Genomic DNA, 13,424 nt, shown 5'->3' with positions numbered 1-13,424 from the left:
GAAAGTTTAAAATGCCATGTGTCTTCATCATAACTAAATAATTGATTTTTTCATGTTATCATCATGTTGGTAATTATAAGAGTTTTAGAAAGTCTTTTAATGATTATGTAATGTTTAGAGATGGGTTACAATTGGCGATTCAGATTCATAAAATTAATCAACAATTATACTAGTTTAATTAAAACATTGAACTAGTTTAACCCAGATGTAAATGGGTAGAAAAACTATACCATACATCATACATGAAGGTGTGTGTTTACCATTTTTGAAGAGGACAACGCATACTTTTACGTATATCAGATTTTCTTATTTTTACCTTATTGTATTAAGGTGCAGAGATTCGATCTTTTTTGTTTGTATTAAGGAATGATCACTTTCTCTAAACATGAATCACCAAAGAAAAAGGAACTACGAACTCTTCAATGATAAATTGAAATTGAAATTGATGGTGGTAAATAGCATAGTACATGTGCATCTTAAATGGTGTTATGGGACTCTAGCTCCCAAAGGCTCCACGAACACACTAGCCTTAGGATACAAGGCAGCTTCTTTTAGACTCATTCTCATTTGGTCAACACCATAAGCTCTTCTTGGGAAGTTTGATATCAATCTGTAGTTTCCAATCCCTGCCATTCCTAATGAATCAATGTATGAGAAAATGGATTGGATTTTGTCTGTGCAAAGGAAACTATGCTCTCTTCTTTCCCCGTTCGGAAACCTTATCAGTATCTGCAACACAAAATCAACTTCAACTTTCACCTCATTCTAACTTTGTTGTTGTGTACTACTAAAGTATACGTACCTGCGTGGGTTGAGACTCCATTCCTTTACTTGCAACTCCCTTAGTGGACTCATTCACTCTGCTGTTCTGTTTAGTCACATTCATAGAATTGTTTATCAGTTTCCCATAATTTTTGGTGCTCTGAACTCCCTCTCTTGAAGCTAAATTATTGAGTTTCTCTTTTTCCTATATTTAGCACAGAGAAGAGTGTTAGTTAACCATTGCTTTTAGGAAAGACAAATAACACTTAGAATGAAAGGGTACACTTAGATTAGTAGCTAAAATGTGAAGTGTGGAGAGGTATATATACACCTTGTCAATTTTCAAAGCTGCAAGATATGCAGCATCCTGTTCTTCTCTAAGCCTACGGTCTGCTCGAATCTTTTCTTCCTGCTTAGCTTTAGCACTTCCGAAAGCCACCCCTTGTTCTTCCAATGTTCTTTGTAGAATCCCCACTAGCTCGGCCGGTGAAAGAGGTCCTTCTAGCTGAAAACCATAACAAAAATGTTGTTTTGAGTTTCTAACTGATGATGCAGTCATGGATCAAATTCTTTTGAGGCATAAAGCATAATCCAGACAAATATGGGTGACGAGATTTAACCAACCTGTTGCAGAACTGCTATGCTCTCACCCGGAGTAGGGGCTATTACAGCACAACAGGGAAAGGTGTCAGGGCTAAGCGTTGCAACCATTTGCAAGCCCTCTCCTCTATATGCAAGTCCTCCCCAGCAAACAAAATTCACGTCAAGAAACTGAATCACCGCCTCCGAACACAGTGTTTCCTTGCAGAACACGTTTGCAAAAGGGTGGTCAGGTGAGTGGAGGTACATGAACAAGAACTTGTGATCTTCTTCTGCTAATTTCATGGCTTCCCCGAGACGGCAAGCATAAAAGAAAGGGTGTTTGGTGCCATATTGCTGCTCAAAACTCTCCAGAAAACTCCATTCCTCCTGAACCACTACTTGATCATGTGATTGTGGAACATGTTCTTGAGCCTGCAAAGGAAAATTAGCACCATGATTTCTTCTTCTTCCTCTTCCTCTTCCTATAAAGCCTATACCATCCTCCATTGCCCTTGAAATACCCTCCATTATGCTTCGAGGAAAGTTTGCCATTCTGCGGACAATCCTTTGATCCCTCCCTGTTGATGGCATTTCTTTTGGTTTCCACTATAGTCCCTCCAAATTATTCATGCAGCAACTAGAAGATTGAATTTTGATCGGGCGTTCTAATGAAACATAAGCATGTGGTGAATTATCGACATGTTATAGGAAATCAAGTTTTGTTAGCTTTTTAAGGAGGGGTTTCACCATGAACATACAACACCAACTAGGTCTGAATCTAATTACATAAGATATTGACATCATTCTCAATCCAAAACTTTAAAACAATAAATTTATGGATCTTTTTATTCTAATAGAGTGTTCTACTTTCTTATTTTTAATCAGTACGAAACTTAGATTCACACTTGAATTGTTAACAAGTTTAACATGAAATCATGTTCTCCATATAGAAGACTGAAGAGGAGTGTGGAAGAATTTTTAGATGCCATGCTGTACATTTATTTTATCCTTTAGACAAAGTATAAAGAAGATTCTTTGCTTAAGGCCGAATGCGCCGTTCATTTTTACAGTTCAGAATCAAATTATTACTTATTCTTTATAGTGGGTTCAATATATTTTTGAGTTTAAATTTAATTACATGTTACTTATTCTTTTCCTATGTTCCTTTTCATTATCCCGATACCAAAGTAAAGTAATGAAATAGTAGAGGTATATGCCCAGTGAAAACTGAACTTTATTCAGGTGGTGTTGAGTATCACTTCCCACTGACAAAGCCTAACCTCTGCCTACATTTCCCACAAAATCTTTTATTCCTGCAATTGTGCATATCAGTCCCAAAGAACGATAAAGTAATAGTTTTCACATTCATCGCCTGAAATTGCCATAGATGATGCAACAGATGAAGGCCTCTTTTTCTTGGGCCGTACATAAGGAAAATAGCCCAGCCCATACAACAATGCGTAGGCCTAACAACAAATCTGTAAAATTAATGCAGTTATGAGCAAAGAGAAGTAACCAGACATGTCAAAGTGAATCATTCTGATTCACTTGACTCACCACAAACCAGATTAAAAAGATTAAAAATAAGTAAATTCAACTTGATTTATTTTGTGGTAAATTAGAAATTTTGTAATCCAATTCGACTTATTATGAGTTGGTGGATTAAGTGGGTTGACTCACCAACTTACATCCAAAAATTTATTTATGTATTTAATTTTAAGTATTTTAAATATATTGTGGCTAAACCATGTTGAAACTGATACAATTGCTCTATTATGTTTCATGTATTTATTTTATCTAAATCGAGATATTGAAGGCTTATAAATGTCCAAATTGAAATGCAATTTTCCGTGCTTCTTACGCGACGTGTAGAGCTACTAAAAAACATATTTGAATGAACTTTTCTACAAAATCTTAAAAAACATGACATAATTTTTGTATTGATTAAAACTAAAGTATGTACAAGTTAATAAAAGTATTCTTACAAAAATTAGTTTATCCATTATTTAAGTTATAGAAAATAATAATTTAATTGTTTTTCATATAAATGCTTGGAGAAGACTATTTCTGAACGTGTAAGGCCATGTTACTCCTACAATTGAAAGGTCAAATTTGGGACCAGATAGGCTCGTGTTTCTTTTTCGTTACCTTTTTCTTCTTTTTTTCTGTTTATAGCATAGCCCGAAATGAAATAGCTGTGTTTCTTTTTTCTTTACTTTTGAAATGTTTTATTTTAAAAGATGATAAATGAACCTGTGTATTTATTTACTTACAGCATATAGTTAGGTTGCCCGTAAGATATACAAGTTAGTTGATTTATATTAAATATTTAAGATGACACATTTTATTTAGAAGAGTAAATATATAAATGTATTATAATTGATTTTAAGAAATTTGTAGAAGTAAAATATTTGGTAAAAGCAAACTCGCCAAAACTGTTTTTCAAAGAAGTCGCTGAAGATATATAACTAAACCAAAATGATTTCAATCATAGAAAAAACAAGATAAATGATGCATATAGAATCCTTAATATATCTCCAAAATTTAATGTCCAGTTATCACCTTATTTCTTCAACAATATCTACTTTTTTTTCTCACACATGTAAACCATATCGAGTTCCAAAACACATTAAGGATTCAAACTTCTTCACCACAACAAATCAAAAAAAATAAAAAATAATAATAATAATAATAATAGTAATAATAATAATTGTTGTTGTTTCGAACAAAACGTGAAATGAATATGTAAAATATTATTGTTTAGTTAGGTGAAATCTATCAGAACTTGGCCCAAGGCCCGTTTCTCATCTCCTTTTTTCCTTATTTTTAATCTTTTTCTTTTCAAAAACAAAAGTTTAGCATGCGTCGCTTTTTCCCCTTTTATCAATTCTGATTCTGATTTTCATCTCTTTCATGATTATATCCTTCCATGTAGATGGCAACAAATTAAGAAATACATTCATCTGATTGGTTATAAAATAATGAGTTCAGTATTACATATAATTTCTCTCATCCTCGTAATCTTTCTTAGTAAATTAAAAATTTTAATTCTCTCAGCTAACTTCTAGGATTCATTTTATTGGTATTTTTTATTGTATTTAAATTTAAAAGCTTGAAGGTGTTTTGGTTCTTAGAGTTGTAAGTTGTTTGATCTCTTTTGGAGTTCAAGTCAATTTAAGTTAATGAGAGTTAATGGATTTTTAAGTTAAATCAAAACAAAATAGTTAGATGAGTAACATTTCATCCTAGTTTGACTTATTTTGTTGATGAAAGGGTACTCTTTAGTAGAAGCATTTAGGATTGATAAATGAATGTTTGATTTATAGCTGCAGATGTGAAATTTAGTTTGAACAATCTTATTAAGTTAGAATAATGTTTTTTAGTTTTGAATACTTTATCTTAGTGTTGATTATTGTTTGAATGAATTGTTAAAAGTAATTGTTGAATTTTGGTACTCTAGCAATATACTTCTAATGATAACATGCATGAATGAAGCTCAAATGTAATCGTAGTAGTTGATTTTGGTAATGTTATGAATATGTGTAAATAGTGAATGTTGTTGAGTAATGATGATAACAATTGAAATAACAATTGATTACATTTCAATTGTTATTATGGATTAAGTAATAGATATGATTGAAATAACAATTGATTTTGATGTTGTTAAATTAAAATTGGTTAAGTCATATGAGAATGATGTTGATAATGTATGCATTTAAGAGTATTAAGTAAAGATCTTTCCGTGTAATAAATATCTTTCACTTCATAAATAGTCTACTTAAATTAAGATATCATGTAATGACAATTTAAAAAATGAATAATTGCACGCTCAACACCAAATGTTATCTACGGAATTTGTGTTTAACTCACCCTAATCTTAGATTCTTATAATTTGGTTATGATAAAAATCTTGATTCCCTAATATTGAATTCTTATAATTTGATTATGATATAAATCTTGATTTTTTTTATCAGCGATTGTAAATGGTTAGTTTTTTTATTAGCAGAATAGTTAAACCTAAAACCATCCTCCTTTTAAATTTAATCAAATCAATTTTATTTTTTCAAATTGTTAGCGAGAGATATAAATCTTGAATTGAGTGACATGTCATTCTTTATTAAGATTACTTAATATCACTCTTTTGAAACTTGTATATCTATTATTGTTTATTTATTATGTAATTGTATAATATCTCAAAATTTATGTTGCAATATTTTTCAAATACAAAGTTTTAACCTATTACTATTAAAAAAAAAAAAAAAACTAGTTAAAGAGACGACGTTATATGGTTCAAAACTATTGTCGGTCTTAATATTATAAAATATTCCTTTTTATTTATTTATTCCACTCATTACAATTTACAGGAGTTATTGTTTTTATACCTTTAAAAGACGAGGGGAAAAAAAAATCAGCCGCTGGTAACATGTTCAGCGGGAGTGTTGATATAACTAACCACTAAAATTAATTTAAACTCCACAAAAGAAAAAAGTATAAAAGAGTTTTAATGTGGAACTTAATTTGTTAAGAGTTTGAATCTAATTAAGACTCCCTATAATAACTGTAATTTGATTACCGATAAAAAAATAGTAATTAATTAACCATTTCAGTGGTTTAAGAAGTTGAAAAATGTAACAAATATATCTTTTATACAACCAGAAAACAAAAAGAAAGATCATTTACAAACCTATTATACTTATTAGCTTATTTCCTAAACATGGATGGAAACTAACTAAAATAATTATTACACTACTCTGGACTCCTCTATTAGATCATTTCTAAAATCTTTAGTTTTCATTTGTCAATATTGACAAAGAAAAAGTTATATTTATTATTTTTATATCATTTTACTTATTATGTTAATTATTTGGTAGAGATGTTCTAAACTTCCTTTTATTAAATTATTATATACTCATTATGCTTATTATAGTTTAATACCCTAAATATCATTTGTCAGATGTAACGGTTACAATTTAAAACTACTAAAATTTATATTTTAGAGTAAACATATAATAGATTATTATATCACTATCTTTTTATATATTTTTAAGCACGTTTTCTATACATGGGTTTTAGGTAGGTTTAGGTTGAGTAGAGTTAAATGAAAGATGTGTGTGGGTACATTGAATGAGCTGAAAGTAATTACAGATGTTCCCTCTCAAATTAATACGTAGGTTTAGATTAGACAGAATTAAATTCGGGATGCGGTACATTGAATGACCTCAAAGTAAATTTAATGAGAGAAATGTTAATAATACATTTTTATTATTATTATTATTATTATTATTATTATTATTATTATTATTACTTAACAATTACTAGACACTACTTTTTTATCTGTAAAACTCAATTATCTATTTTAAATCAATAAAGAATAATTAATAATAAAATTGTTCCAAAGTTTCGGTGATATCTCTGATATTTATAGAAAAAAAATGTTCTAAATTTATGTATTTTTTAAAAATAATCCAGTCTTTAATATTTTAATTATTTTTCGTATACATGTTTTTCATTAAAAGTAGTATAAAAATAATTAAAACAATAAACGTTATGAATTGAATCTTAAACACAGGTTCTACATTTTTTAACTTATCAATAAGAACAGTGAAAATATCGTTTTTGAGCTTCACTTGTATAGTAAAGACTACATAATGTTTATAAAATGTGTTAAAAATTATAGTTAAAATACTCATCATTGAATTGTCGACATTTAAAAAAAAATTAGGTTCGTGTGACAAAACTAACTTCTAAGTTAGTTAGTATATGATAAGTTAATTTCTGGTTGATAAATTAGTTATTAGTTGATAAATTTCTAATTTATAAGTTTAATGTTAGTTATCAGTTATTATTTGATCTAATTGATGTATCAAGTAACAATTTAATTATTGGGCTGGTTAATAATAATTTGAAATATATAAAGAAAAATTATTTATGATTTTGAATACGTGATTTAAATTACTCAAAATTTTTAAAATATGGTATAAACCACTTATATTTTAATAACCGTTATATATAACTATTTATATCTTCGAACAACTCACTTAAAATAAATAAACAATATTTTTACTATATACTATGAATTAGAGACTAATAAAATTTATTATATAATCAACAATAAAAAATAAAAAATAATGACTTATTCTTATCTTAAATAATAATTTTGAATGTAAATGTGTCTAATTTATAAAATGGTCTCGAAAAGTTCTTATCTAATTTCTTCTTTTTTTCTCCTACATGTAAATGAAATAGTTTTTCTCACAGCTCCTTTACTTTTAACATGCGCAATAAAAGGATGCAGGACTAGTTTTTAGAATTTACGATTGAAAAAAAATCTTAAATATTGTATAGGTAAACATAAATACTAATCCATTTACGTAGAAGTGTGTTATATGTAATTTTATTGATCATATCATACTTCAGGAATTTTTCCCCTGAACTTTTAACGTTATATATAATATACACTTTTAATCAAACATAATAATGGATATTCAAAGACAAATAGGCTGAAAAGTATAATATTATTTTAGGATAATGATATTTTAACCTATTTTTTTTAATTTATTTTTAATCTATTATTTCAATCACCATTAGATCATTTATTATGATTTTTTTTAATGATGTGGTGTGATAATCTAATAGTGATTGAAGTGGTGGATTAGAAGTGAGTAAAAAAAAATAGGTTAAAGTATCATTGTCCATTATTTTATACAGATTTAGAAATACCAAATTAGTGGCATTAGTTATGTCTTTAGTATACTTCTAATTTACCATCCATTTTATATGTTAATAAATTAGTAGTGAATACTTCATTACCCATAAATAAGTTTATGACACATGGAACATAGACCCTACATATAATGAGTGTCATGAATTTCATAATAAGTGGGTTAATATGATAGTGATTGAAACTATATCCTTGCTTAGATATAATTAATAAGAAGGTTATACTTTGTTAGTCTTTATACTCTTTGCATTTCCCTACAAGGAATCATTACTTGTGCCTCTATAGTATCTAATAAGTCAAATGTGTTGAAAAAATGTTTCTTCAGTGCTCTTCACACTTGAATAGTTTTGACTCCTTTGCGTGAACATTTACTAGTTGGGTTGGTGCGTTTGCCTCAAACATAGCCTTTTGAAACCATTTGGCACCCACAAACAAGAACCAATGAATAATCTAAAGGAAATATAATGTAGCTACTCTTTAAAAACATTTAACTTTGCATGTTACAAACTATAAATATATTAAACGTTATAATTGTTTTAGGGAAACTCTTAGTCTATTTAATTAGGTTTAAAAGTAACGTTGGGTGGATTTAAGAGAAAAGGTTATAAAGACATTGATATTTTCATTTTGACTTGATAATAGAAAGAGTGAAAGATTATATGCAAAGGCAGAACAACATCACATGGCTTCCACATTGAGAGCGTAAGACAAAGAGGCAGCATCATGATCATGATTTTGAACCCACTACGACCTAAGTGGGTGATGGATTATGAAATGAAAACACACTTTCTTTCAAGACCCTATATACTCATTCCCTTCCTACAAATTGCCGCATGCTTTGAATATGTTTTAGGTGCTCACAAAAAAGTTTATGTTCCTATGGCCCAAATGCACCTCCACTTGGCAACAAGAACAAATTCCCCTCCAATTTATTCTTATTTTATTTTAGGCTACATCATACATCATTCTTCTTTTTAAATCTTGCAATATATCAATATTTTCTTTGATCTTCTCATCCCAAGCTTGTTTCTTTCAATATAAAGTGAAAAAGTTTCACATTACTTAAGTGAATATTAAGTGTTTCTACCTTAAGTTTTTCATTCAATTGAATGAGGTTTAGGGATGAGGATTGATTTTAAAAATAGTTTTTTATTTTTTATAGAAAGATAATATTATGATATCAAGTTTATTAAGATGATATTGTTAAAGGTAAACTATTACATTTCAAATATTATTTGGTTTGGAAATACACATAAAGATCGAGAAAAAAGTTAATTAAGTTTTTAATGTTTAAATTTTTAATTGAAATTACATTTTGGTTCCTGTCATAATTGTATATTTTTTATTCCACAATTTATGAATGAGTGTATAGATTATTGATAATTTAATAAATTTTGTATTCAATTTATTATAGGATTTATGAATGTATATATAAATTATCGAGGATTTAATCGTAAGTCTAAGTTTCACATAAGGTAAATATAAGAAAGTTGAACATCATATAAGAATGAAAACTTATAGACTCACAGTCTTAAAATTTTGAATTGGAAATGTTGTCGATCTCTTATATGGATGAACTCAGATTTCATCGATGTTATGTCTTCCTAATGAAACTTTTTTCTAAAGATCCATAAATGATATCAGAGTCTACTTCAAGATGAGAGAGTGTATTAATATGAAAATATTAGATATTATAACATTTTTAATTATCAATAAATATATTTTATTTTATTTGATTGCCTCAATATTTATTGTGTGAAATGTAATTATGTGTGGTTCATTCCCCTATACTATTTTAAACAACCCATCAGATGCTGATTCCTTTTAAAAGCACGCTGAGCTGTGGCAGGCTTTAGCAAAATCCAGCGAACCGATTTTATACTAATGCTTATGCCATGAAATCACACTTTTACGATAACAACTATGAATGAAGTTGATTCTAGGAATGTTGAAATTTGTAAAGCTCTTCCGGAATCTGTTTTCTGAGACTCACTTTTGGAAAGTGCATGACTACAAAAACACTGTATATTATATTAAATTCATCTCCTCCGATCATACGTACGCGACTTGTGTGGACCAATGTTCATGGTGACTGGTGCAGCGTTCGTGGAGTGCTTATCTGCACAAGTTTGGTGAGAGAGAGTGAGTGGGGATTTGTTAAAAGAAGAGAGGAAAATAAAGAATGGAAGTGTAAGTGGGAAGCATCAGCATTGTCCTGTCACAGAGCTAGAAAGATTATTAGCAGTGCATGCATGGACCCATACTTTTGTGCTTCCTAACACACCAAACAACACATAGCTTCCTAGTGCTAACCCAGAACCCAAGACAATTTTACTACCTTCATTGCTACATAAGAATAACTTTCTAATCCCTTTGCATAATTTATCATATGCTACATACTTATATGCTCATTCTTTATCTCATCAAAAACTTTAACCTCTAGTAACATGCTGCCCTCTTAGATTTCAACACTTTTTATTAGCTCATAAATATCACTTCACTTTTAAAAATTCTTTCATCAAATTTAACTGAATTATAATAAGTTAAATTAATTTAACCGGAATACATCGTAGGATAAGTGAACTGAACCAAGTTTTTTTTTTTCAATAAAGAATAAATAAATTAAAAAAGAGCACTTATAGGATGATCTAACTCTTTTACCAAAAAATATCAATAATCTATACAAAAGAATGCAAAAATTTGACATCAAAATCTTACAAAACAGTCAATAATTAGAGATTTATTAAAGATTAAAAAGATTTCAAAGAAGATCCAGTTAATCTATAAACTGTTTAATTCATACAGAGAAATTCATTTTTTAAATGAAGTTATATAATAATTCGATTAAGTCTTTTTATGCAATTTAATTTAGTACTATTTTGATTAAATGCAAGTTTTCTTTCTTTTTTTTTTTTTTTGGAGAACCTTACTTTTTAATGGCTGTGGACTTTGTTATTATAAAAGTAAATAAAAATGTTAGTTTCAGTTTAAATTTAACATTTTGTTAGATAGATGGAGATCACAAAAGTAGATTGAATCACACTTTACTAAAACAACCTCGATAAATAGGATAAATATCTCTTTATTTTGAGATGGGCTTAAATACTTTTTTGGTCATCATTTTTGTAGTGTTTGTTGCGGATGGTCCTCATTTTAACAGAATGTTTAAAATGGTCATCATTTTTACCGAATGTTTAGAATGGTCCTCATTTCGCAATTCGTGTTTTATTTGGTCCTTTTCTGTGGCACAGTTTCTATTAAGGTGTGTTACGTGTACTGTACAGGTGGCTAATTAACGTTAATTTTTCAATTTAGGGGAAATTTTGCAATTAGGGAAATTTTGTTATCTTCGTCTTTCTTGAGTTCAGATTTGTAGAGGAAGCAGCTAATACTTGTCATTTCATCATTGGATTGCAGTTGCACTCTTCATTTCAATTTTTTAATTAATCATCATCAACGAGGTAAGTGGGTTCAGGATTTTCTGGGTTGTGTTTGCTCGTGGGTTAGGGTTTTCATAATTCTATTTTTGGGTTTGTTTATCTTTCGATTGTTGTGATGTTCTGCATGGTTTCTAAATTACTTCCATGATTTTGTGTAGTTTGTGTCTGTAGGTGGGGTTCAGTGGGGTATTATTTTAGTTGGTTTGTTTGTCGGTTGTCGATGTTGGTGTAATGGTTCCCATTATTTTATTTGTAATTGATTGTAGCAGTGGTCCCCCATTGCGTTAAAGTAGGCTTAATAATACATCTTTTTTATCTGTTTAATTTACTTTAGGGCAATGAGTGATGATAGGTTCAATGTTATTGTCCACCATTGTGGTGAAGTAGAGGCCCATGAAGAGGCTGCTGAAGTAGAGATTGGGGATGCCAGTGGTCTGAATAGTGATGTTGAAGTGGAAGGTGAAATTGAAGTGGAAACTATGCCTGAAAGTGATGATTTTAGCAGAGGTAGATTTGAAAATAGAGCACGTCATTTAATCAAGTTATCTGATGATGAATAGCATTCAGAAGAATTACTTAGTGGGCCAGATAGCGAGAGTGAAACAGCTGGGGATGAAGAAAATAATGATGAAAGGACAGGATGTGGTCCATTCCAGACATTTGTAATGCCAAAAAGTATGGCGGATTACAAATGGGAAGTAAGAACTGTTTTTCTAGACAACAACCACTTCAACAACCCCTAAATTGAAAAATTAACGTTAATTAGCCACCTGTACAGTACACGTAACACACCCTAATACAAACCGTGCCACCTATACAATGTTTCGTTAATGATTTAAACGGCGTTACAGTAAATGACCAAATAAAACACGAATTGCGAAAATGAGGATCATTCTAAACATTCGGTAAAAATGAGGACCATTTTAAACATTATGTGAAAATGATGATCATTCGCAATAAACACTACGAAAATGAGGACCAAAGAGATATTTAAGCCTTTGAGATGAATTCAAGAGAGTTTGTCTTTACATAATTTAATAGAAAACAACTATCAATACTATATGAATAAATATAGATTTTTAAAAGAATTGTAAAAGAAAAAATCTTTCGGTAAGATAATTAGTTTCGGTATATATTATTTATTTTGACTTAGAGTTATTGGCGAGTTATTTTAGTTTGTTTATAAACTTGTTTGAAAAACAACATATATCACTATCAGCTACCTGATCAATTTTTAGTAGGAAAAATTATTATACTGCATGTATTAGGTAAAATTAATTGCTCAATTAACTGAGAGATATAAATTAAAATAACTTAAAACGATTTAAATATTATAAATGTTTATAATATATTCTATTTTGACAATAATATATTTATAACTAGTTAAATTTTAAGTCTTTTTAGTTCATTTTGAACTCTTCTCATTTTTCTTATAATGTGATTTTTGTGAAGATAAAATCTGTCATTAAAACTTAAAATAATTAATGTAATTATTAGTACTAAATGATTTTTTTTATTAAATAATGTAATATTAAATGAGGTCAAATAACGAATTTTATTTAAATATTAAAGACAAAATAGTCAAAAAGTAGTAAACAATACCCGACTTAATAGTATCGTATACAAAACCTTATATATAAAGATAAAACTATTTACCAATATTTTTTTTTTTGGAACAAATTAGTTTGTAATCCAGTAAAATAAATATAATCAATTTCAAATAATTTGCCAAACATAGCGGTTTGATAGACATTATACTTGGTGTAAAAAAAGAGTACGCATGATATTTAGTTAATAAAAACTAACATAACCCTATGTGTATACATTTTTTAAGTATGCGTGTTATTATATTAGTAGGTGATAATATTGTAATGTTATTAAGTTAATATATAAATTAAAATTATATTTATTAAAAATGA

General features: G+C 28.8%; 1 protein-coding gene across 1 annotated transcript; it reads right to left on the bottom strand.

Annotated features, from left to right (window-relative positions):
- Nucleotides 1-418: 418 nt before the first annotated feature.
- LOC114177033 (plant UBX domain-containing protein 10-like) lies at nucleotides 419-2,108 on the bottom strand. The gene is made up of 4 exons (XM_028062260.1): nucleotides 1,387-2,108; nucleotides 1,094-1,267; nucleotides 803-967; nucleotides 419-729 (listed from the first exon to the last, which is right to left on the bottom strand). The coding sequence occupies exons 1-4, from the start codon at nucleotides 1,933-1,935 to the stop codon at nucleotides 487-489; spliced, it is 1,131 nt and encodes a 376-aa protein (XP_027918061.1). The 5' UTR covers nucleotides 1,936-2,108; the 3' UTR covers nucleotides 419-486.
- Between the last annotated feature and the right edge of the window lie 11,316 nt (nucleotides 2,109-13,424).

The sequence above is a fragment of the Vigna unguiculata genome, chromosome 3, assembly GCF_004118075.2.
Source record: "Vigna unguiculata cultivar IT97K-499-35 chromosome 3, ASM411807v1, whole genome shotgun sequence".
NCBI lineage: Eukaryota > Viridiplantae > Streptophyta > Magnoliopsida > Fabales > Fabaceae > Vigna > Vigna unguiculata.
Note: the sequence above shows the minus strand (reverse complement) of the source record. Positions and strands in the feature narration are given on the sequence as shown.